This window comes from Anopheles funestus, chromosome 2RL (assembly GCF_943734845.2).
Source record: "Anopheles funestus chromosome 2RL, idAnoFuneDA-416_04, whole genome shotgun sequence".
NCBI classification, from domain to species: domain Eukaryota; kingdom Metazoa; phylum Arthropoda; class Insecta; order Diptera; family Culicidae; genus Anopheles; species Anopheles funestus.
The window spans coordinates 29453866-29480441 of NC_064598.1; the positions used below are offsets into that span (position 1 = coordinate 29453866).

At 36.2% G+C, this 26576-nt stretch overlaps 4 protein-coding genes across 4 annotated transcripts; 3 read left to right on the forward strand and 1 right to left on the reverse strand.

Annotated features, from left to right (window-relative positions):
• Nucleotides 1–10: 10 nt before the first annotated feature.
• LOC125766288 (rho-associated protein kinase 2-like) lies at nucleotides 11–1886 on the reverse strand. Its single transcript, XM_049432089.1, has 5 exons — nucleotides 1744–1886; nucleotides 1365–1654; nucleotides 1118–1287; nucleotides 334–1058; nucleotides 11–265 (listed from the first exon to the last, which is right to left on the reverse strand). Exons 2-5 carry the CDS (start codon nucleotides 1637–1639, stop codon nucleotides 203–205), a joined length of 1233 nt encoding a protein of 410 aa, XP_049288046.1. The 5' UTR covers nucleotides 1640–1654; nucleotides 1744–1886; the 3' UTR covers nucleotides 11–202.
• Nucleotides 1887–2166: 280 nt separating this feature from the next.
• On the forward strand, nucleotides 2167–3884 carry LOC125766287 (interaptin-like). Its single transcript, XM_049432087.1, has 4 exons — nucleotides 2167–2592; nucleotides 2660–2829; nucleotides 2892–3676; nucleotides 3747–3884. Exons 1-4 carry the CDS (start codon nucleotides 2297–2299, stop codon nucleotides 3792–3794), a joined length of 1299 nt encoding a protein of 432 aa, XP_049288044.1. The 5' UTR covers nucleotides 2167–2296; the 3' UTR covers nucleotides 3795–3884.
• Nucleotides 3885–4603: 719 nt separating this feature from the next.
• Nucleotides 4604–6452, forward strand: LOC125766289 (hatching enzyme 1.2-like). Its single transcript, XM_049432090.1, has 2 exons — nucleotides 4604–5279; nucleotides 5367–6452. Exons 1-2 carry the CDS (start codon nucleotides 4604–4606, stop codon nucleotides 5636–5638), a joined length of 948 nt encoding a protein of 315 aa, XP_049288047.1. The 3' UTR covers nucleotides 5639–6452.
• Nucleotides 6453–6830: 378 nt separating this feature from the next.
• On the forward strand, nucleotides 6831–9991 carry LOC125760508 (uncharacterized). The gene is made up of 2 exons (XM_049420699.1): nucleotides 6831–8498; nucleotides 8572–9991. The coding sequence occupies exons 1-2, from the start codon at nucleotides 7158–7160 to the stop codon at nucleotides 8581–8583; spliced, it is 1353 nt and encodes a 450-aa protein (XP_049276656.1). The 5' UTR covers nucleotides 6831–7157; the 3' UTR covers nucleotides 8584–9991.
• The last annotated feature ends 16585 nt before the right edge of the window (nucleotides 9992–26576 follow it).

A 26576-nucleotide genomic window follows, 5' to 3' on the forward strand; every position in this document is an offset into this window, starting at 1 on the left:
ATTTGTGCTATCTAGCGGAAAACATCAATGCAGAGTTTTATTGTGTCTCGCTTCTGTTAGTATCATCAAACAATAAAGAAAGAAAAAGAAACTATTCTAAATTTGCCATCTACAACCGTAAGACGTGTAACATTCATCCCAGGATATACATTCTTGTAGAGTGAACCATATTAGTGCTAAAGATCTTCCCGTAGCCTACAAATTAGTTAAGATGGTTGTAGTCCAAACTCATCGAACTGTACGCATTGTCCAAGTGACAAGAAGCCTGTGAAAATGGTTAACATTATAATATTCACATATTGTAAAGATTGATTAAACAAAAAAAACACTTACTTCGTTGTCAGTACTGGATGGTGGTGCGTGTGGACTAGTGTGATTAACAATGTGTTCCCTCGGTTTTCCAACGAACATATTCAGAGTTGGTCCGTTCAGTGTTCCCTCTTCCGAATCGCTATTTAAATCAACCGTCGATCTAAATTTGCCGAGTTCATTTTCCAGCTTTAAATTTTGATTATCTACTTTGTTTATCTCTTCATTCATCTTCGATATCGCGACATCCAATTCTGCGATACATTCCTCTCGTTGCTTCTTTATGTTCGTAAGGCTTTCAACTGTTTGATTGAGTTCTTCAATTTTGCCTTTATATGCATCGGCCTTTTCTTCGTACATTTGATTAATTTGATTCTTTTCTGCTGCAAAAGTTTCTTCCAGCTTAGCTTTTTCGTCTTGCAACTGTTGGTTCAGTGAGTCACTGATGTTCTGCATGTCGTGTTTCTTCGACAGCATTTCACGACACGCTTGAACCTTTTCGATACCTTGCTGCTTTACCCTTGCTAGCTCTTCCGCATGTTGTTTGAGCGCGGTTTCGCATCCTGTTAGTTCCGTCTGGAGCTTTTCAACAATCTCCGCATAGGTAGATTTCATCCTTTGCATTTTGTCCATTTGTTCTTGATTTTCTTCACGCAGCTTAGCCTTTTCTCCCAACACGAAACGCAACTGTTTGCCAACCTCCTCAATGCGAGCCACTATTTCGATGAATGCTTGATGAAGGAATTTTCCTGCAATTGATAGGGGTCCAGTACAACTTATTCGAATGAGCCGCTTTCAAATTAATTACCTGTTTCCTCCTTCTCGTGAATTTGTCTTTTGGCCTCGTCAATGCCTGTTCGAAAATAAATAATTTCTTTTTTCAACTGTTTGCGAAGCACTTCGTTCGATTTCATGTGCATGTTGATGGATTCCGCCTTGTCCCCGAGCTGTTTTCGCGTGGAATGATTCTGCGCTTCGCTGCGTTATGCATACAGGGAAATTCGAAATTATTAGTAAGACTGGCAGAAAACAAAAACTCGTAAAGCAATACTAACATGTTGCTCATTAATGATTCCATCATCGGCTGATCATGCAAATCTTTAAGCATTTGTTCCTTTTGCTGGGATGCTTCCTGCAGAGTTTGCTTCAACACCATTATTACTTGCTGCTGCTGAAGATTTAGGACTAGTAAATCCACCACTTTTACCATAACGGTGCTCTTGTCCTTGTACATCAATTCCCGGACGCATTGTACCATATCGTTGTTCGTTCCCGGGTGCTCCAACGAAACGGATGTCTGGATTTGTTCCTCCTGCTGGTCGTCAGCCATTGTTCAAAGGATGTGCTGTTTTGTGGCAAACAGAAGCAAAAATGTGCAATGCTAGTACTGGATTCGTTGCGCTGTGAAAATTGATACTCAAGAACGTCTCTTACCAGTTTTAGAATCACCCAACGGGTATACGAAGTTTTTTTAGTCACAAAATTAGACGCTGCCGGCAGTGCAACACGCTTATCCACGAAGAGATGAAAATTTTGTGAAGCTAGAACCATAGCGTATAAACACACGAATGTGACCAAGGTTCACATTCAAATTAAAATTTAAAAAAATATAAAAGACCAATCGCGGTATAATAATTATTGTATAGTTCTATGCCACTGAAATAATGTCAATTTTCTCATATTTCTATATTTTCTCAACAAAATTTGAAGACACTATGCAGAAATATAAAATTTATGAATCAAATAAGAATATTCTCGAAGCTACTCCACCCCGTGCCTAGAAACCTTGAAAAAACTTGTCCTCTTCCGGTGTGCTAGAGACGCCTACTTAGCAAATGTTTGTGAGCTGTACGTGTTGGTTGTCTTGCTCACATTAGCGAACAATTTTCCCGGCCGGCAGGTTTTTGGGTGCGGTGCAGTAGGGTTTTCGAAAAAACAAGGATTTTAGCGTAAATTACTATCACAGCACAATATTTCCCCAAAGAAGATGGCAGACAGCAGTCCGGAAAGTACAGGCGAGAACATGGAAGGTGAATATTCTTCACCCGAAGAACAAACCACGCAAATTGTAAATCAAAAGATTATGGGTCAAATACAACCGCTGATCGAACAGAACAAGTATGCTGCATTGCTTCAAGTCATCGATCTAAGCATTCAGCACATTAACCAGAGAAAGGAAATAAACAATCTTCAGCAGTATATTAAGCAAGTGCTGGAGGACAGAGTGCAGATTAAAAGTGATCTAATCGTACAGCACAACTTTAAGACAAATGTGCAAAGCATGTAAGTATTTCTACACTCCTGAAGCGAATGGTTTTAATAGTTTGTCCTCATTTCCGTCTCTTTACAGTGAAGACGTAAAACATGCCACTTCCATACGGCTGCGCGAAAAATTGGAAGCCATCAATGCACACATGAAGTCGAACGACGCGATGCGCTTGCACCTGAAGGAGGATGACGCAGTGGCTCGATCGGAAATGGAAGAAATTAAGAAGCTTCTAGAGGCGCTAACTGACAAGGGTACGCGTTGTTTGGCTATCAGCTTGATAATTAGTGTTACTAACTAATGCAATCCGTTTCAGCGAATGTCCTTCAACGTACCCACAAGGCAGGGGAAAGCCGATTGAAAGACCTAAACCAACAGCTGCACATTGCTTCGGTGGAAAAGGAAAAACTTCAGCACGATTGTCACGCAATCGAGTGTGAAATGCATAATGTTGCATCGGACCATGCTCAATGCATGCAACAAATTAAGAATACACTAATGGAAAAGGAAAGCAATATTAAACAGCACGTCGAAGAGTTGAAACGTGAACAGCAAAGCTTGGCCAAACAAGCGAGCCTTTTTGAGCAACTGCAGTCCGAGATTAACGCAATGCGAATCAATAACGAACAACTGAAGCAAACTGTTGAATGTGAACTGTCGAAGGAGGCGGAACATTATCGCGAGCAAAATGCTTTTCTGGAGCAATCATTTGATGAAATGAAAATGAAAAACGAAAAACTGATCGAAGACATGACAGAAACCATTGCGGGTTTGGGCAAACAAAACCAAGAAGCCGAGAAACGTATCAATGTGCTGAAAAACACGCAGTACGATTTGACGATCAAATTGGAAAAATTGAATGATCAGAATAGCAAGCTGAAAAAGGAGCTGGACAACTACAACCGCAACAGGGATCGAGAAATGGAGTTTGCAAGGCTTAAGGAATCTATTAAAGCGTCCAAGGCCAGTGCAAAAGAGTCTGTAGTAAAAAAGATAAATCCACTTTGGAGTACCCGTCCGAAGAGGCTTCTTTTCACCAAAGCGGCAAACAATAACAATAACCAAGCAAATGCTTCCATTAATATCAACAGCGAAAGTGATGTAAGTAGTAGTGTTTTTTTTCTTACCATTTTGTTGATATTTTCTAATTGATTGAATTTCTTTTACACAGCAATCATGTGCTTTCGAAACTTCTGCATACTTTGAGGGTAAATTGTAGTAGAAGATTTGGTAATTCACTGCAATTCATTACATTCACTAAACATTTTCAAATATGATAACATTTCTTTAACTAATATGGTGCACACAAATGTGTGTACTTACGTTGCGGTAATAACGAATCTTACTGCATGTATCACTTGCATGGAAAACTCATGAATGAATAAGTTAATTTAAAAAGCATTTTGGCATTATAGAATTATCACTGAAAAGCTTATGTGAATAAATCATCATCAAACAATAGGCAATGGATATAAAATTGCAAACATTTTGTCGCTATTAATAAGCGTAGAAAGTGTGATAGAAGTCAAGAAACATTGCTAACCAAAGGTGGTAGAAATATTCTGCTCGTAAGGGGGAACCTGTTTCGTAAAATAACAATACGCGTACATTCAGGTCATGCAGGGCAATATTTAGCAAAATCATCAGCAAACGGCTTTAGTAATCCCACATCCCACCCTCCCCGGGCCGGGGGTCCAGATTATTTCAACCTTGCTCCGGTGCTTTCAACTATCGCTCAACGATGGCACGCTGATGCGATCCCGTTCTCGCGACCAGCGCGCAAAACAAGTTTCACTTTCACTGCTACGCGCGAGCGCACGAGCGAACCGTGTGCCTGGCGGAATGTCAATTTTGTGGCTGGAGAAATTTCTTGTTCCCCGAGTGCAAGATCAGGGCCAGTCGGTGATTGACTCCAGTCTTATGTGGACTCACAGTGGTAACAGTTTCCGATTTCGCCCAGCGGACAAATCACTTGCAAACGGGCGTATTAGATTCGCAGCACGCCGAACACAGTAGAATCAGTTACCGATGAGGTTTAGCATTAATTTGACGCTTAAAATGGTCACGGTCCGGTACGCCTTCACCTTCGTCTGTGTGGTTTGTGTTGGTTGGGTCAGTGTGCAGAGTGCAATCATTTTGCCGAAAATTCCGGATGTCCTCAACCCACCCGTACCAGATGGTATTGATCTTGTGCAGCAGTCGGCCTTTCTCGAGAGCACGGACCAGGACCCGGAAGTAACGCCGGGATTGTTCCAGGGTGACATGGCAATGGACAACCGTATGTATCGCTACTGGCGCGTAGGATTAAGTTGGGATGTGTTTCCGGAGCGAGTCTGGCCAAACGGTACGGTACCGTACGCGATCAGCCCACTGTACGATGTGGATGATCAGGTGACGATACTGCAGGCAATTCGTACATTGAACTTTATGACGTGCGTCAACTTCGTACCGTGGAATGGGAAAGATAAAGACTTTCTACTGATCTGGCCGATCAAGTATCCGAAGGGTTGCTGGAGCTACGTTGGTAAGATCGGCGGTACGCAGATCGTGTCACTTCAGCCACCGGATGATCGCAGCCCGAACTGTCTGGGCAATGAGGGACGCGCCATACATGAGCTGATGCACGCACTCGGCATATTCCACGAGCAGTCACGTGCTGATCGCGATCGGTTTGTGAAAATAATCTGGGACAACATAATACCTTGTAAGTAAGCTCAGCGTCAAAGTGTCTGGGGTTTACCGATGTGATTGTCTAACGTTTCGTGCCTTTTTTCACACCATTCTTTTCCAGCGTTCAAGTCTAACTTTGAGAAACAATCGCTGAAAAACACCACGTACAGCTTCGAGTACGACTATAACAGCATTATGCATTACGGGAAATACTATTTCAGCATTGGCAAGGGCAAACCAACGATCGAAACGAAGATGCCAGGCATCAAGCTGGGCCAGCGTCAGGCGCTAAGCAAAACGGACTGCTTGAAGATCAACGATCTGTACCGGTGTTTGGATAATCCAAAAATTAGCAAAAAATATTACAACCTCTGCAAGACGCTCAGCATTTAATGTTGCAATTAGGAGCGGAAGGACGGTTTCCAGCGTTTTGTAAACTATAATATTTAGAGACAGTTAATTTATTACATAAAGCAAACATGTCTTACGGTTGTATTTCTTTCCGTGCTGAATGAAATAAAGTTTAAACACGTGAAAGATGTTTAGTGGGTTAGAAATTGAAATACCTATTACTTATCTTGCCGTAGTACGAATAATAATGGCCAGAGGTAACCTAGCGAAAGGACGTTCTTAAAAACTTATTCACATACCTCTCGAATATGCAGCGAAAATTGCGGCGGAGTTTGTAAACAAACACCGTGACACGAACATTTTGTATATTGTGAATAAAAGCAGCGCTCACGACAATAGCACTACGGTACGATTAACAGCGATAGAAAGATGATTAAATTTTCCATCTCCTTTTTAAATCATTTCTTAACTCGTCGTTCAAAATTTGTGTTTCCGAAGGACGCGAGCGTCGTTTTCGATACCATGTTTCAAACGAAACATCTGATCCGAGTAACAGGAGAGCATCCAATGCAGGAGGTTGAAAGTGTCAAAACATGTACTAACGACATCTATACGTCGTTATTTGAAACTTTTCTCTGTACTGCTTTTAGCACCATTTATAGTCAAATATTAATTTTTATAGCGCAGTTCGTTACGCCCCTAGGAGGCAATGCAGTTTGCAGTACAGAAAGTTTTCACTTTATCAGCCGCAAGGTATGCAAACGACATACTCACTAGGATTAGAGTTACCCTGTCACTACATGCTTAGCAATTGTCGCCTTAGGGGATTGGCGAATTTATAGATTTTTTTCTGTTTATTGTTATTTTTTAACCTTTTCTTTATTTTAAGCATTATTCGAAAGAAATGATACTTATTCCCACAAATTCGCATTGAAATACAACAATTTATAAAATTTTGCAAAATTATTCAAAAAAAGGCAAGGCCTTATAAAATTTTAAAATTTTTAGAACTTTTTTATTTTTTTACAATTTTTTATTCTTTTCTTTATTTTAAGCATTATTTGAGTGAAACGAAACATGCCAATTAATTGGCATTAAAATAAATCCATTTATAAAATTTAGCAAAATTACTCAAAAAAAAACGTAAGGCCTTATGAAATTTTCGAGTGGAAATTTTTTTTTAATTTTTTTTTAATTTTGTATTCTTTTTTAATTTAAAGCATTTGTAATATACTGTAGTGTCAGGTCCGCAACCGGTATCATTGTGAAGAGCTTTCGAAATGTCAGAGTGAATTATGACCATTGGACATGACAGTGTGCTGCGCAACTGTCATGCTGAATAAAGATATTCGTTATTGGATCGTTGTACAAGCAACATCTTCCGTTCTTCCGTTCTTCCGTTCTTCCGTTCTGTCTTCCGTTCTTCCGTTATACCTTCCGTCTTTGTTATTAGGCTACCAAAGCCTCCTTCCGAAAAGTTAAATCTTCCGTAATACATCCGTATTACATCTCAGAAGTGGGATTCGCCCCGTGCTGCCGTTGTGTCATCTTGGTTTAGATCATGCACAGCCGTGATGAAATGTTGGGCGTTCTGTCGGATGCGGGGATTGCGGTTCCCCCTTCCGCTACCGTTGCCCAGATCCGGAGATTGTTTGCTGAAATTATGGGAATTGACGCCACACCGATACCAGACGAGGAACCAGCTTCCGAAGCGCCTTTGACCGATGCTCCTACCACGTGCCTGTCCGCCATTTTGGACGCTTCGAGTGCTACACCCGTGAAGCGCGATGCCGCCATTTTGGACGCCTCGAGTGCCACACTTGCGAAGCGCGATGCCGCCATTTTGGACGCCTCGAGTGCCACACTCGCGAAGCGTGATGTCGCCATTTTGGACGCTTCAAGTGTTACCCCCGTAAAGTGCGGTGTTGCCATGTTGGACGCTACCGAAGCGGAGCGTGTTGATATCGATAGTGCGGCCAAAGAATGTAACCCGACTAACAAATGCACCCAGGCTACTTACGATGACGAAATTCGCAGATTGCAGCAACAATTGGAGTTAGTGGATTTGCGCCGTAAGATTCAGGCTTTGGAACACCAGTCTGAATGTGCTCCACCACCGATTGCTGACTTAAAACTCGATAAAACAATCGAACCCTTCACGGGAGACGACGACAGATGTATCATCCAATGGTTGGATGACCTCGATTATACTTTCTCCCTACATCGTGTGAAGGATGCTGATAAATTCGTTCATGCTCGTCGGCTGCTTAAAGGATCTGCGGCTATCGTTGCCCAGTCATCTCGTGCCCTTACCCTGGAACAGTTAAAGGAAGAACTCATCTCAACCTTGAGTGTGCCGCCCACGGTTGAAGCCGTTCTTCGACAATTACGATCCCGTCGTCTCTCCCCAAAGGAGACCGCCTTACGTTATGTGTTGGATATGCAACGTATTGCCAGCCGAGCCCCCATCCCGGAACCCGAATTGATCAACATTATCCTCGATGGTCTGGATAGCCCATCTCTTACTGCTGGGATGCGATTCATGGCGAACAACGTGGAAGACTTGAAGCCTATGCTTAAGAAATACGAGACTATTCGGTCCAGAAGAGTCCCCAAGCCGACGACGACATCATCTTCAATTCCGGAGAAAGTTCCTGTTTCGACCAGTCGAGGAGCAACGCAGAACATCATTCGATGTTACAACTGTTCGGAGTTTGGACATCTTAAGAGTGCCTGTTCTCGCCCCAACCGACCACCGGGGGCATGCTTCACGTGTTTCCAGATGGGGCATAACTACAAAAATTGCCCAAAGAAGGTCGCGAATGCTGCTGCTCATCCGGATCCAATTACTCGTATTGCGGGTGATGATAATGAAACTCTGGCATTAGATGAATTACAAGAGGTGAGTGTTTCTTTTCTTAAGTTAGGAAAACCGGTTGTGGTAGTAAAAGGAATACAATCTCTATTTGATACAGGTAGTTCTGTAAGTTTTATAAATGAATCCATAGTGCCAGTTGGACTCCTGGCTCCGTTAGCCCTTTCTCGATTTCGTGGCCTAGGGAACTCCCGACTTTATACTCGTGGTCAAGTAACGTGCCGTATAAAATTTAAGGAGGTGATCCTCAATCATTCATTTATTATATTACCCGAGAACTCTATGGACTGGCCAATAATTATAGGTAGAGATATACTCCCTTCGTTTAACGTCCGTCTTACGTACTCTAAGAATTACGTCTCTCTTATGCAGCCCCCTCGGGGGGGAATTGAAACCCAGAACCAGGATTCACTAGATGTGGCAACCAATGAAATTTCTGCTATTGACGTTTATGAATCAGAAATTGAGCCTGATGTTGGCCCCACATTATCTTCAAAGCAATCCGCTATTGTCCTACCAATCATTAAGGAAAATTATCTCGACGATTCTATTCAATGCACTCAGTTAGTAAATCATAAAATGAAGATCAATCTCACTCATCAGACTTCTATGGCTCACGTGGATGCATTAAGCCGAACTGAAGCAGTAGGTGCAATTAGCGAATTAGACCTTGACTTTCAACTTCAGGTAGCTCAATCAAGAGATCCTTCCATTGACTCTTTAAAACGAAAACTCGAAGTCGGTCCTGTTAATGGATTCGTCTTGCAAGATGGTCTTGTTTATCATCAGTCTCCCCTCTATCCCCTCCAATTGTATGTACCTCGTGAATTTCTTGAGTCCAAAACAGAAGACGTTAGTCGAGACCTTAATCGTCTCCGTTCCGAAGCACAGGAAAATATCGAAATATCGCAAAATCGAAATGAGCAATACTTAGCCGATAGGAACAAGCCAGCTCCTAAATTCACCGTAGGAGATCTAGTAGCTATCAAATATACAGACACAAGCGGTGTCAACAAAAAGCTTAACTGTAGGTTTCGTGGCCCTTATATAATTCACAAAATTCTTCCTCATGACCGCTATGTTGTTAGAGATGTTGAGGGATGTCAGCATACACAAATGGCCTATGATGGCGTTCTAGAAGTTGATAAGCTTAGGAAGTGGGCCACTAATACGTAGATATGATTAGGTATGTAGTCAAGTAGAATTGAGGTCAATCCTAAGTCAGGATAGCCGAGCTGTAATATACTGTAGTGTCAGGTCCGCAACCGGTATCATTGTGAAGAGCTTTCGAAATGTCAGAGTGAATTATGACCATTGGACATGACAGTGTGCTGCGCAACTGTCATGCTGAATAAAGATATTCGTTATTGGATCGTTGTACAAGCAACATCTTCCGTTCTTCCGTTCTTCCGTTCTTCCGTTCTGTCTTCCGTTCTTCCGTTATACCTTCCGTCTTTGTTATTAGGCTACCAAAGCCTCCTTCCGAAAAGTTAAATCTTCCGTAATACATCCGTATTACACATTATTCGAGTGAAAAGAAACATTTATAAATTTTGATGAATTGTTGAAAAATGAGGAAAATTTTACATTTTCTCAAACAGGGTAAGGAACTTGGTTCCTCGAATAACTTCTGACACAGATATCTGAGGGCATGGCCGTCCGAGAAGAAAATGTAGCCATTGGTGCCATCTATCGACCACAGGTAAAGGATAGGCGATCCGTTGGATACCGACCGAGTTATAGCTAAAACTTGGCGCAAGAAGGAGCTTTATGAAATTTTCTAATTTTTCTAATTTTTCTATTTTTTTATAATTTTTTATTCTGTTTTTTATTTAAAGCATTATTTGAGTGAAAACAAACGTTTTTCAGCCAATTGGCATTACCATAAATCAATTTCATTTTTTTGTAAAATTTCTCAAAAAAAAGTAAGGGGTAAGCCTTATGAAATTTTCGAGTTAAAATTTTTTTTAAATTTTTTTCTGATTTTTTATTCTTTTTTTAATTTAAAACACTATTTAAGTGAAAAGAAACTCATTGCAACAAATTCCCATAAAAATATACCACATTTTTCAATTTTGCTATAATGCTGAAAAATGAGGAAAATTTTACATTTTCTCAAACAGGGTAAGGAACTCGGTTCCTCGAATAACTTCAGGCACAGACATCTGAGGGCATAGCCGTCCGAGAAGAAAATGTAGCCATTGGTGCCATCTATCGACCACAGGTAAAAGATTGGCGATCCGTTGGATACCGACCGAGTTATAGCTAAAACTTGGCCCAAGAAGGAGCTTTATGAAATTTTCTAATTTTTCTAATTTTTCTTTTTTTATAATTTTTTACTCTGTTTTTTATTTAAAGCATTATTTGAGTGAAAACAAACGTTTTTCAGCCAATTGGCATTAAAATAAATCAATTTCATTTTTTTGTAAAATTTCTCAAAAAAACGTAAGGGGTAAGCCTTATGAAATTTTCGAGTGAAAATTTTTTTTGAAATTTTTTTCTGATTTTTTATTCTTTTTTTAATTTAAAGCATTATTTGAGTGAAAAGAAACTTATTGCAACAAATTCGCATTAAAATAGATCACATTTAAAAATTTTGCTGAATTGTAGAAAAATGAGGAAAATTTTACATTTTCTCAAACAGGGTAAGGAACTCGGTTCCTCGAATAACTTCTGGCACAGACATCTGAGGGCATGGCCGTCCGAGAAGAAAATGTAGCCATTGGTGCCATCTATCGACCACAGGTTAAAGATTGGCGATCCGTTGGATACCGACCGAGTTATAGCTAAAACTTGGCGCAAGAAGGACCTTTATGAAATTTTCTAATTTTTCTAATTTTTCTATTTTTATAATTTTTTATTCTGTTTTTTATTTAAAGCATTATTCGAGTGAAAACAAACGTTTTTTAGCCAATTGGCATTAAAATAAATCAATTTCATTTTTTTGTAAAATTTCTCAAAAAAACGTAAGGGGTAAGCCTTATGAAATTTTCGAGTGAAAATTTTTTTTGAAATTTTTTTCTGAATTTTTATTCATTTTTTAATTTAAAGCATTATTTGAGTGAAAAGAAACTTATTGCAACAAATTCGCATTAAAATATATCACATTTAAAATTTTTGCTAAATTGCAGAAAAATGAGGAAAATTTTACATTTTCTCAAACAGGGTAAGGAACTTGGTTCCTCGAATAACTTCTGGCACAGACATCTGAGGGCATGGCCGTCCGAGAAGAAAATGTAGCCATTGGTGCCATCTATCGACCACAGGTTAAAGATTGGCGATCCGTTGGATACCGACCGAGTTATAGCTAAAACTTGGCGCAAGAAGGACCTTTATGAAATTTTCTAATTTTTCTAATTTTTTATATTTTTATAATTTTTTATTCTGTTTTTTATTTAAAGCATTATTCGAGTGAAAACAAACGTTTTTTAGCCAATTGGCATTAAAATAAATCAATTTCATTTTTTTGTAAAATTTCTCAAAAAAACGTAAGGGGTAAGCCTTATGAAATTTTCGAGTGAAATTTTTTTTTGAAATTTTTTTCTGAATTTTTATTCTTTTTTTAATTTAAAGCATTATTTGAGTGAAAAGAAACTTATTGCAACAAATTCGCATTAAAATATATCACATTTAAAAATTTTGCTGAATTGCAGAAAAATGAGGAAAATTTTACATTTTCTCAAACAGGGTAAGGAACTCGGTTCCTCGAATAACTTCTGGCACAGACATCTGGGGGCATAGCCGTCCAAGAAGAAAATGTAGCCATTGGTGCCATCTATCGACCACAGGTTAAAGATTGGCGATCCGTTGGATACCGACCGACTTATAGGCAAAACTTGGTGCGAAAATGAGGAAAATTGTACATTTTCTCAAACAGGGTAAGGAACTTGGTTCCTCGAATAACTTCTGGCACAGACATCTGAGGGCATGGCCGTCCAAGAAGAAAATGTAGCCATTGGTGCCATCTATCGACCACAGGTTAAGGATAGGCGATTCGTTGGATACCGACCGAGTTATAGCTAAAACTGGGCGCAAGAAGGAGCTTTATGAAATTTTCTAATTTTTCTAATTTTTCTATTTTTTTATAATTTTTTATTCTGTTTTTTATTTAAAGCTTTATTTGACTGAAAACAAACGTTTTTTAACCAATTGGTATAAAAATAAATCAATTTCATTTTTTTGTAAAATTTCTCAAAAAAACGTAAGGGGTAAGCCTTATGAAATTTTCGAGTGAAAAATTTTTTTTAAATTTTTTTCTGATTTTTTATTCTTTTTTTAATTTAAAGCATTATTTGAGTGAAAAGAAACTTATTGCAACAAATTCGCAAGAAAATATATCACATTTAAAAATTTTGCTGAATTGCAGAAAAATGAGGAAAATTTTACATTTTCTCAAACAGGGTAAGGAACTCGGTTCCTCGAATAACTTCTTGCACAGACATCTGGGGGCATAGCCGTCCAAGAAGAAAATGTAGCCATTGGTGCCATCTATCGACCACAGGTTAAGGATTGGCGATCCGTTGGATACCGACCGACTTATAGGAAAAATTTGGTGCAAAAATGAGGAAAATTTTACATTTTCTCAAACAGGGTAAGGAACTTGGTTCCTCGAATAACGTCTGGCACAGACATCTGAGGGCATGGCCGTCCGAGAAGAAAATGTAGCCATTGGTGCCATCTATCGACCACAGGTTAAAGATTGGCGATCCGTTGGATACCGACCGAGTTATAGCTAAAACTTGGCGCAAGAAGGAGCTTTATGAAATTTTCTAAGTTTTCTAATTTTTCTACTTTTTTATAATTTTTTATTCTGTTTTTTATTTAAAGCATTATTTGAATGAAAACAAATGTTTTTTAGCCAATTGGCATTAAAATAAATCAATTTCATTTTTTTGTAAAATTTCTCAAAAAAACGTAAGGGGTAAGCCTTATGAAATTTTCGAGTGAAAAATTTTTTTGAAATTTTTTTCTGATTTTTTATTCATTTTTTAATTTAAAGCATTATTTGAGTGAAAAGAAACTTATTGCAACAAATTCGCATTAAAATATATCACATTTAAAAATTTTGCTGAATTGCAGAAAAATGAGAAAAATTTTACATTTTCTCAAACAGGGTAAGGAACTTGGTTCCTCGAATAACTTCTGGCACAGACATCTGGGGGCATAGCCGTCCAAGAAGAAAATGTAGCCATTGGTGCCATCTATCGACCACAGGTTAAAGATTGGCGATCCGTTGGATACCGACCGAGTTATAGCTAAAACTTGGCGCAAGAAGGAGCTTTATGAAATTTTCTAATTTTTCTAATTTTTCTATTTTTTTATAATTTTTTATTCTGCTTTTCATTTAAAGCTTTATTTGAGTGAAAACAAACGTTTTTTAGCCAATTGGCATTAAAATAAATCAATTTCATTTTTTTGTAAAATTTCTCAAAAAAACGTAAGGGGTAAGCCTTATGAAATTTTCGAGTGAAAAATTTTTTTGAAATTTTTTTCTGATTTTTTATTCATTTTTTTATTTAAAGCATTATTTGAGTGAAAAGAAACTTATTGCAACAAATTCGCATAAAAATAGATCACATTTAAAAATTTTGCTGAATTGCAGGAAAATGAGGAAAATTTTACATTTTCTCAAACAGGGTAAGGGACTCGGTTCCTCGAATAACTTCTTGCACAGACATCTGGGGGCATAGCCGTCCAAGAAGAAAATGTAGCCATTGGTGCCATCTATCGACCACAGGTTAAGGATAGGCGATCCGTTGGATACCGACCGAGTTATAGCTAAAACTTGGCGCAAGAAGGAGCTTTATGAAATTTTATAATTTTTCTAATTTTTCTATTTTTTTATAAATTTTTATTCTGTTTCTTATTTAAAGCATTATTTGAGTGAAAACAAACGCTTTTTAGCCAATTGGCATTAAAATAAATCAATTTCATTTTTTTGTAAAATTTCTCAAAAAAACGTAAGGGGTAAGCCTTATGAAATTTTCGAGTGAAAATTTTTTTTGAAATTTTTTTCTGATTTTTTATTCATTTTTTAATTTAAAGCATTATTTGAGTGAAAAGAAACAAATTGCAACAAATTCGCATTAAAATATATCACATTTAAAAATTTTGCTGAATTGCAGAAAAATGAGGAAAATTTTACATTTTATCAAACAGGGTAAGGAACTCGGTTCCTCGAATAACTTCTGGCACAGACATCTGGGGGCATAGCCGTCCAAGAAGAAAATGTAGCCATTGGTGCCATCTATCGACCACAGGTTAAGGATTGGCGATCCGTTGGATACCGACCGACTTATAGGAAAAATTTGGTGCAAAAATGAGGAAAATTTTACATTTTCTCAAACAGGGTAAGGAACTTGGTTCCTCGAATAACGTCTGGCACAGACATCTGAGGGCATGGCCGTCCGAGAAGAAAATGTAGCCATTGGTGCCATCTATCGACCACAGGTTAAAGATTGGCGATCCGTTGGATACCGACCGAGTTATAGCTAAAACTTGGCGCAAGAAGGACCTTTATAAAATTTTCTAATTTTTCTTATTTTTCTATTTTTTTATAATTTTTTATTCTGTTTTTTATTTAAAGCATTATTTGAATGAAAACAAATGTTTTTTAGCCAATTGGCATTAAAATAAATCAATTTCATTTTTTTGTAAAATTTCTCAAAAAAACGTAAGGGGTAAGCCTTATGAAATTTTCGAGTGAAAAATTGTTTTGAAATTTTTTTCTGATTTTTTATTCTTTTTTTTAATTTAAAGCATTATTTGAGTGAAAAGAAACTTATTGCAACAAATTCGCATTAAAATATATCACATTTAAAAATTTTGCTGAATTGCAGAAAAATGAGGAAAATTTTACATTTTCTCAAACAGGGTAAGGAACTTGGTTCCTCGAATAACTTCTGGCACAGACATCTGGGGGCATAGCCGTCCGAGAAGAAAATGTAGCCATTGGTGCCATCTATCGACCACAGGTTAAAGATTGGCGATCCGTTGGATACCGACCGAGTTATAGCTAAAACTTGGCGCAAGAAGGACCTTTATAAAATTTTCTAATTTTTCTATTTTTTCTATTTTTTTATAATTTTTTATTCTGCTTTTTATTTAAAGCTTTATTTGAGTGAAAACAAACGTTTTTTAGCCAATTGGCATTAAAATAAATCAATTTCATTTTTTTGTAAAATTTCTCAAAAAAACGTAAGGGGTAAGCCTTATGAAATTTTCGAGTGAAAAATTTTTTTGAAATTTTTTTCTGATTTTTTATTCTTTTTTTAATTTAAAGCATTATTTGAGTGAAAAGAAACTTATTGCAACAAATTCGCATTAAAATATATCACATTTAAAAATTTTGCTGAATTGCAGAAAAATGAGGAAAATTTTACATTTTATCAAACAGGGTAAGGAACTCGGTTCCTCGAATAACTTCTTGCACAGACATCTGGGGGCATAGCCGTCCAAGAAGAAAATGTAGCCATTGGTGCCATCTATCGACCACAGGTTAAGGATTGGCGATCCGTTGGATACCGACCGACTTATAGGCAAAACTTGGTGCGAAAATGAGGAAAATTGTACATTTTCTCAAACAGGGTAAGGCACTTGGTTCCTCGAATAACTTCTGGCACAGACATCTGGGGGCATAGCCGTCCAAGAAGAAAATGTAGCCATTGGTGCCATCTATCGACCACAGGTTAAGGATTGGCGATCCGTTGGATACCGACCAACTTATAGGCAAAATTTGGTGCAAAAATGAGGAAAATTTTACATTTTCTCAAACAGGGTAAGGAACTTGGTTCCTCGAATAACGTCTGGCACAGACATCTGAGGGCATGGCCGTCCGAGAAGAAAATGTAGCCATTGGTGCCATCTATCGACCACAGGTTAAAGATTGGTGATCCGTTGGATACCGACCGACTTATAGGCAAAATTTGGTGCAAAAATGAGGAAAATTTTACATTTTATCAAACAGGGTAAGGAACTCGGTTCCTCGAATAACTTCTGGCACAGACATCTGGGGGCATAGCCGTCCAAGAAGAAAATGTAGCCATTGGTGCCATCTATCGACCACAGGTTAAGGATTGGTGATCCGTTGGATACCGACCGACTTATAGGCAAAATTTGGTGCAAAAATGAGGAAAATTTTACATTTTCTCAAACAGGGTAAGGAACTTGGTTCCTCGAATAACTTCTGGCACAGACATCTGAGGGCATGGCCGTCCGAGAAGAAAATGTAGCCATTGGTGCCATCTATCGACCACAGGTTAAAGATTGGCGATCCGTTGGATACCGACCGAGTTATAGCTAAAACTTGGCGCAAGAAGGACCTTTATGAAATTTTTTAATTTTTCTAATTTTTCTATTTTTTATAATTTTTTATTCTGTTTTTTATTTAAAGCATTATTTGAGTGAAAACAAACGTTTTTTAGCCAATTGGCATTAAAATAAATCAATTTCATTTTTTTGTAAAATTTCTCAAAAAAACGTAAGGGGTAAGCCTTATGAAATTTTCGAGTGAAAAATTGTTTTGAAATTTTTTTCTGATTTTTTATTCTTTTTTTAATTTAAAGCATTATTTGAGTGAAAAGAAACTTATTGCAACAAATTCGCATTAAAATATATCACATTTAAAAATTTTGCTGAATTGCAGAAAAATGAGGAAAATTTTACATTTTCTCAAACAGGGTAAGGAACTCGGTTCCTCGAATAACTTCTGGCACAGACATCTGGGGGCATAGCCGTCCAAGAAGAAAATGTAGCCATTGGTGCCATCTATCGACCACAGGTTAAGGATTGGCGATCCGTTGGATACCGACCGACTTATAGGCAAAATTTGGTGCAAAAATGAGGAAAATTTTACATTTTCTCAAACAGGGTAAGGAACTTGGTTCCTCGAATAACTTCTGGCACAGACATCTGAGGGCATGGCCGTCCGAGAAGAAAATGTAGCCATTGGTGCCATCTATCGACCACAGGTTAAAGATTGGCGATCCGTTGGATACCGACCGAGTTATAGCTAAAACTTGGCGCAAGAAGGAGCTTTATGAAATTTTCTAATTTTTCTAATTTTTCTATTTTTTTATAAATTTTTATTCTGTTTCTTATTTAAAGCATTATTTGAGTGAAAACAAACGTTTTTTAGCCAATTGGCATTAAAATAAATCAATTTCATTTTTTTGTAAAATTTCTCAAAAAAATGTAAGGGGTAAGCCTTATGAAATTTTCGAGTGAAAAATTTTTTTGAAATTTTTTTCTGATTTTTTATTCATTTTTTAATTTAAAGCATTATTTGAGTGAAAAGAAACATATTGCAACAAATTCGCATTAAAATATATCACATTTAAAAATTTTGCTGAATTGCCGAAAAATGAGGAAAATTTTACATTTTCTCAAACAGGGTAAGGAACTTGGTTCCTCGAATAACTTCTGGCACAGACATCTGAGGGCATGGCCGTCCGAGAAGAAAATGTAGCCATTGGTGCCATCTATCGACCACAGGTTAAAGATTGGCGATCCGTTGGATACCGACCGAGTTATAGCTAAAACTTGGCGCAAGAAGGACCTTTATGAAATTTTTTAATTTTTCTAATTTTTCTATTTTTTATAATTTTTTATTCTGTTTTTTATTTAAAGCATTATTTGAGTGAAAACAAACGTTTTTTAGCCAATTGGCATTAAAATAAATCAATTTCATTTTTTTGTAAAATTTCTCAAAAAAACGTAAGGGGTAAGCCTTATGAAATTTTCGAGTGAAAAATTGTTTTGAAATTTTTTTCTGATTTTTTATTCTTTTTTTAATTTAAAGCATTATTTGAGTGAAAAGAAACTTATTGCAACAAATTCGCATTAAAATATATCACATTTAAAAATTTTGCTGAATTGCAGAAAAATGAGGAAAATTTTACATTTTCTCAAACAGGGTAAGGAACTCGGTTCCTCGAATAACTTCTGGCACAGACATCTGGGGTCATAGCCGTCCAAGAAGAAAATGTAGCCATTGGTGCCATCTATCGACCACAGGTTAAGGATTGGCGATCCGTTGGATACCGACCGACTTATAGGCAAAACTTGGTGCGAAAATGAGGAAAATTGTACATTTTCTCAAACAGGGTAAGGCACTTGGTTCCTCGAATAACTTCTGGCACAGACATCTGAGGGCATGGCCGTCCGAGAAGAAAATGTAGCCATTGGTGCCATCTATCGACCACAGGTTAAAGATTGGCGATCCGTTGGATACCGACCGAGTTATAGCTAAAACTTGGCGCAAGAAGGACCTTTATGAATTTTTTTAATTTTTCTAATTTTTCTATTTTTTATAATTTTTTATTCTGTTTTTTATTTAAAGCATTATTTGAGTGAAAACAAACGTTTTTTAGCCAATTGGCATTAAAATAAATCAATTTCATTTTTTTGTAAAATTTCTCAAAAAAACGTAAGGGGTAAGCCTTATGAAATTTTCGAGTGAAAAATTGTTTTGAAATTTTTTTCTGATTTTTTATTCTTTTTTTAATTTAAAGCATTATTTGAGTGAAAAGAAACTTATTGCAAATTCGCATTAAAATATATCACAGTTAAAAATTTTGCTGAATTGCAGAAAAATGAGGAAAATTTTACATTTTCTCAAACAGGGTAAGGAACTCGGTTCCTCGAATAACTTCTGGCACAGACATCTGGGGGCATAGCCGTCCAAGAAGAAAATGTAGCCATTGGTGCCATCTATCGACCACAGGTTAAGGATTGGCGATCCGTTGGATACCGACCGACTTATAGGCAAAATTTGGTGCAAAAATGAGGAAAATTTTACATTTTCTCAAACAGGGTAAGGAACTTGGTTCCTCGAATAACTTCTGGCACAGACATCTGAGGGCATGGCCGTCCGAGAAGAAAATGTAGCCATTGGTGCCATCTATCGACCACAGGTTAAAGATTGGCGATCCGTTGGATACCGACCGAGTTATAGCTAAAACTTGGCGCAAGAAGGAGCTTTATGAAATTTTCTAATTTTTCTAATTTTTCTATTTTTTTATAAATTTTTATTCTGTTTCTTATTTAAAGCTTTATTTGAGTGAAAACAAACGTTTTTTAGCCAATTGGCATTAAAATAAATCAATTTCATTTTTTTGTAAAATTTCTCAAAAAAACGTAAGGGGTAAGCCTTATGAAATTTTCGAGTGAAAAATTTTTTTGAAATTTTTTTCTGATTTTTTATTCATTTTTTAATTTAAAGCATTATTTGAGTGAAAAGAAACATATTGCAACAAATTCGCATTAAAATATATCACATTTAAAAATTTTGCTGAATTGCCGAAAAATGAGGAAAATTTTACATTTTCTCAAACAGGGTAAGGAACTTGGTTCCTCGAATAACTTCTGGCACAGACATCTGAGGGCATGGCCGTCCGAGAAGAAAATGTAGCCATTGGTGCCATCTATCGACCACAGGTTAAAGATTGGCGATCCGTTGGATACCGACCGAGTTATAGCTAAAACTTGGCGCAAGAAGGACCTTTATGAAATTTTTTAATTTTTCTAATTTTTCTATTTTTTATAATTTTTTATTCTGTTTTTTATTTAAAGCATTATTTGAGTGAAAACAAACGCTTTTTAGCCAATTGGCATTAAAATAAATCAATTTCATTTTTTTGTAAAATTTCTCAAAAAAACGTAAGGGGTAAGCCTTATGAAATTTTCGAGTGAAAAATTGTTTTGAAATTTTTTTCTGATTTTTTATTCTTTTTTTAATTTAAAGCATTATTTGAGTGAAAAGAAACTTATTGCAACAAATTCGCATTAAAATATATCACATTTAAAAATTTTGCTGAATTGCAGAAAAATGAGGAAAATTTTACATTTTCTCAAACAGGGTAAGGAACTCGGTCCCTCGAATAACTTCTGGCACAGACATCTGGGGGCATAGCCGTCCAAGAAGAAAATGTAGCCATTGGTGCCATCTATCGACCACAGGTTAAGGATTGGCGATCCGTTGGATACCGACCGACTTATAGGCAAAACTTGGTGCGAAAATGAGGAAAATTGTACATTTTCTCAAACAGGGTAAGGCACTTGGTTCCTCGAATAACTTCTGGCACAGACATCTGGGGGCATAGCCGTCCAAGAAGAAAATGTAGCCATTGGTGCCATCTATCGACCACAGGTTAAGGATTGGCGATCCGTTGGATACCGACCAACTTATAGGCAAAACTTGGTGCAAAAATGAGGAAAATTTTACATTTTCTCAAACAGGGTAAGGAACTTGGTTCCTCGAATAACGTCTGGCACAGACATCTGAGGGCATGGCCGTCCGAGAAGAAAATGTAGCCATTGGTGCCATCTATCGACCACAGGTTAAGGATAGGCGATTCGTTGGATACCGACCGAGTTATAGCTAAAACTGGGCGCAAGAAGGAGCTTTATGAAATTTTCTAATTTTTCTAATTTTTCTATTTTTTTATAATTTTTTATTCTGTTTTTTATTTAAAGCTTTATTTGACTGAAAACAAACGTTTTTTAACCAATTGGTATTAAAATAAATCAATTTCATTTTTTTGTAAAATTTCTCAAAAAAACGTAAGGGGTAAGCCTTATGAAATTTTCGAGTGAAAATTTTTTTTGAAATTTTTTTCTGATTTTTTATTCTTTTTTTAATTTAAAGCATTATTTGAGTGAAAAGAAACTTATTGCAACAAATTCGCAAGAAAATATATCACATTTAAAAATTTTGCTGAATTGCAGAAAAATGAGGAAAATTTTACATTTTCTCAAACAGGGTAAGGAACTTGGTTCCTCGAATAACTTCTGGCACAGACATCTGGGGGCATAGCCGTCCAAGAAGAAAATGTAGCCATTGGTGCCATCTATCGACCACAGGTTAAAGATTGGCGATCCGTTGGATACCGACCGAGTTATAGCTAAAACTTGGCGCAAGAAGGAGCTTTATGAAATTTTCTAATTTTTCTAATTTTTCTATTTTTTTATAATTTTTTATTCTGCTTTTCATTTAAAGCTTTATTTGAGTGAAAACAAACGTTTTTTAGCCAATTGGCATTAAAATAAATCAATTTCATTTTTTTGTAAAATTTCTCAAAAAAACGTAAGGGGTAAGCCTTATGAAATTTTCGAGTGAAAAATTTTTTTGAAATTTTTTTCTGATTTTTTATTCATTTTTTAATTTAAAGCATTATTTGAGTGAAAAGAAACTTATTGCAACAAATTCGCATAAAAATAGATCACATTTAAAAATTTTGCTGAATTGCAGGAAAATGAGGAAAATTTTACATTTTCTCAAACAGGGTAAGGGACTCGGTTCCTCGAATAACCTCTTGCACAGACATCTGGGGGCATAGCCGTCCAAGCAGAAAATGTAGCCATTGGTGCCATCTATCGACCACAGGTTAAGGATTGGCGATCCGTTGGATACCGACCGACTTATAGGAAAAATTTGGTGCAAAAATGAGGAAAATTTTACATTTTCTCAAACAGGGTAAGGAACTTGGTTCCTCGAATAACGTCTGGCACAGACATCTGAGGGCATGGCCGTCCGAGAAGAAAATGTAGCCATTGGTGCCATCTATCGACCACAGGTTAAAGATTGGCGATCCGTTGGATACCGACCGAGTTATAGCTAAAACTTGGCGCAAGAAGGAGCTTTATGAAATTTTCTAAGTTTTCTAATTTTTCTACTTTTTTATAATTTTTTATTCTGTTTTTTATTTAAAGCATTATTTGAATGAAAACAAATGTTTTTTAGCCAATTGGCATTAAAATAAATCAATTTCATTTTTTTGTAAAATTTCTCAAAAAAACGTAAGGGGTAAGCCTTATGAAATTTTCGAGTGAAAAATTTTTTTGAAATTTTTTTCTGATTTTTTATTCTTTTTTTAATTTAAAGCATTATTTGAGTGAAAAGAAACTTATTGCAACAAATTCGCATTAAAATATATCACATTTAAAAATTTTGCTGAATTGCAGAAAAATGAGAAAAATTTTACATTTTCTCAAACAGGGTAAGGAACTTGGTTCCTCGAATAACTTCTGGCACAGACATCTGGGGGCATAGCCGTCCAAGAAGAAAATGTAGCCATTGGTGCCATCTATCGACCACAGGTTAAAGATTGGCGATCCGTTGGATACCGACCGAGTTATAGCTAAAACTTGGCGCAAGAAGGAGCTTTATGAAATTTTCTAATTTTTCTAATTTTTCTATTTTTTTATAATTTTTTATTCTGCTTTTCATTTAAAGCTTTATTTGAGTGAAAACAAACGTTTTTTAGCCAATTGGCATTAAAATAAATCAATTTCATTTTTTTGTAAAATTTCTCAGAAAAACGTAAGGGGTAAGCCTTATGAAATTTTCGAGTGAAAAATTTTTTTGAAATTTTTTTCTGATTTTTTATTCATTTTTTAATTTAAAGCATTATTTGAGTGAAAAGAAACTTATTGCAACAAATTCGCATAAAAATAGATCACATTTAAAAATTTTGCTGAATTGCAGGAAAATGAGGAAAATTTTACATTTTCTCAAACAGGGTAAGGGACTCGGTTCCTCGAATAACCTCTTGCACAGACATCTGGGGGCATAGCCGTCCAAGAAGAAAATGTAGCCATTGGTGCCATCTATCGACCACAGGTTAAGGATTGGCGATCCGTTGGATACCGACCAACTTATAGGCAAAACTTGGTGCAAAAATGAGGAAAATTTTACATTTTCTCAAACAGGGTAAGGAACTTGGTTCCTCGAATAACGTCTGGCACAGACATCTGAGGGCATGGCCGTCCGAGAAGAAAATGTAGCCATTGGTGCCATCTATCGACCACAGGTTAAAGATTGGCGATCCGTTGGATACCGACCGAGTTATAGCTAAAACTTGGCGCAAGAAGGAGCTTTATGAAATTTTCTAATTTTTCTATTTTTTTATAATTTTTTATTCTGTTTTTTATTTAAAGCATTATTTGAATGAAAACAAACGTTTTTTAGCCAATTGGCATTAAAATAAATCAATTTCATTTTTTTGTAAAATTTCTCAAAAAAACGTAAGGGGTAAGCCTTATGAAATTTTCGAGTGAAAAATTTTTTTGAAATTTTTTTCTGATTTTTTGTTCTTTTTTTAATTTAAAGCATTATTTGAGTGAAAAGAAACTTATTGCAACAAATTCGCATTAAAATATATCACATTTAAAAATTTTGCTGAATTGCAGAAAAATGAGGAAAATTTTACATTTTATCAAACAGGGTAAGGAACTCGGTTCCTCGAATAACTTCTTGCACAGACATCTGGGGGCATAGCCGTCCAAGAAGAAAATGTAGCCATTGGTGCCATCTATCGACCACAGGTTAAGGATTGGCGATCCGTTGGATACCGACCGACTTATAGGCAAAACTTGGTGCGAAAATGAGGAAAATTGTACATTTTCTCAAACAGGGTAAGGCACTTGGTTCCTCGAATAACTTCTGGCACAGACATCTGGGGGCATAGCCGTCCAAGAAGAAAATGTAGCCATTGGTGCCATCTATCGACCACAGGTTAAGGATTGGCGATCCGTTGGATACCGACCAACTTATAGGCAAAATTTGGTGCAAAAATGAGGAAAATTTTACATTTTCTCAAACAGGGTAAGGAACTTGGTTCCTCGAATAACGTCTGGCACAGACATCTGAGGGCATGGCCGTCCGAGAAGAAAATGTAGCCATTGGTGCCATCTATCGACCACAGGTTAAAGATTGGCGATCCGTTGGATACCGACCGAGTTATAGCTAAAACTTGGCGCAAGAAGGAGCTTTATGAAATTTTCTAATTTTTCTAATTTTTCTATTTTTTTATAATTTTTTATTCTGTTTTTTATTTAAAGCATTATTTGAATGAAAACAAACGTTTTTTAGCCAATTGGCATTAAAATAAATCAATTTCATTTTTTTGTAAAATTTCTCAAAAAAACGTAAGGGGTAAGCCTTATGAAATTTTCGAGTGAAAAATTTTTTTTAAATTTTTTTCTGATTTTTTATTCTTTTTTTAATTTAAAGCATTATTTGAGTGAAAAGAAACTTATTGCAACAAATTCGCATTAAAATATATCACATTTAAAAATTTTGCTGAATTGCAGAAAAATGAGGAAAATTTTACATTTTATCAAACAGGGTAAGGAACTCGGTTCCTCGAATAACTTCTGGCACAGACATCTGGGGGCATAGCCGTCCAAGAAGAAAATGTAGCCATTGGTGCCATCTATCGACCACAGGTTAAGGATTGGTGATCCGTTGGATACCGACCGACTTATAGGCAAAATTTGGTGCAAAAATGAGGAAAATTTTACATTTTCTCAAACAGGGTAAGGAACTTGGTTCCTCGAATAACTTCTGGCACAGACATCTGAGGGCATGGCCGTCCGAGAAGAAAATGTAGCCATTGGTGCCATCTATCGACCACAGGTTAAAGATTGGCGATCCGTTGGATACCGACCGAGTTATAGCTAAAACTTGGCGCAAGAAGGACCTTTATGAAATTTTTTAATTTTTCTAATTTTTCTATTTTTTATAATTTTTTATTCTGTTTTTTATTTAAAGCATTATTTGAGTGAAAACAAACGTTTTTTAGCCAATTGGCATTAAAAAAAATCAATTTCTTTTTTTTGTAAAATTTCTCAAAAAAACGTAAGGGGTAAGCCTTATGAAATTTTCGAGTGAAAAATTGTTTTGAAATTTTTTTCTGATTTTTTATTCTTTTTTTAATTTAAAGCATTATTTGAGTGAAAAGAAACTTATTGCAACAAATTCGCATTAAAATATATCACATTTAAAAATTTTGCTGAATTGCAGAAAAATGAGGAAAATTTTACATTTTCTCAAACAGGGTAAGGAACTCGGTTCCTCGAATAACTTCTGGCACAGACATCTGGGGGCATAGCCGTCCAAGAAGAAAATGTAGCCATTGGTGCCATCTATCGACCACAGGTTAAGGATTGGCGATCCGTTGGATACCGACCGACTTATAGGCAAAATTTGGTGCAAAAATGAGGAAAATTTTACATTTTCTCAAACAGGGTAAGGAACTTGGTTCCTCGAATAACTTCTGGCACAGACATCTGAGGGCATGGCCGTCCGAGAAGAAAATGTAGCCATTGGTGCCATCTATCGACCACAGGTTAAAGATTGGCGATCCGTTGGATACCGACCGAGTTATAGCTAAAACTTGGCGCAAGAAGGAGCTTTATGAAATTTTCTAATTTTTCTAATTTTTCTATTTTTTTATAAATTTTTATTCTGTTTCTTATTTAAAGCATTATTTGAGTGAAAACAAACGTTTTTTAGCCAATTGGCATTAAAATAAATCAATTTCATTTTTTTGTAAAATTTCTCAAAAAAATGTAAGGGGTAAGCCTTATGAAATTTTCGAGTGAAAAATTTTTTTGAAATTTTTTTCTGATTTTTTATTCATTTTTTAATTTAAAGCATTATTTGAGTGAAAAGAAACATATTGCAACAAATTCGCATTAAAATATATCACATTTAAAAATTTTGCTGAATTGCCGAAAAATGAGGAAAATTTTACATTTTCTCAAACAGGGTAAGGAACTTGGTTCCTCGAATAACTTCTGGCACAGACATCTGAGGGCATGGCCGTCCGAGAAGAAAATGTAGCCATTGGTGCCATCTATCGACCACAGGTTAAAGATTGGCGATCCGTTGGATACCGACCGAGTTATAGCTAAAACTTGGCGCAAGAAGGACCTTTATGAAATTTTTTAATTTTTCTAATTTTTCTATTTTTTATAATTTTTTATTCTGTTTTTTATTTAAAGCATTATTTGAGTGAAAACAAACGTTTTTTAGCCAATTGGCATTAAAATAAATCAATTTCATTTTTTTCTAAAATTTCTCAAAAAAACGTAAGGGGTAAGCCTTATGAAATTTTCGAGTGAAAAATTGTTTTGAAATTTTTTTCTGATTTTTTATTCTTTTTTTAATTTAAAGCATTATTTGAGTGAAAAGAAACTTATTGCAACAAATTCGCATTAAAATATATCACATTTAAAAATTTTGCTGAATTGCAGAAAAATGAGGAAAATTTTACATTTTCTCAAACAGGGTAAGGAACTCGGTCCCTCGAATAACTTCTG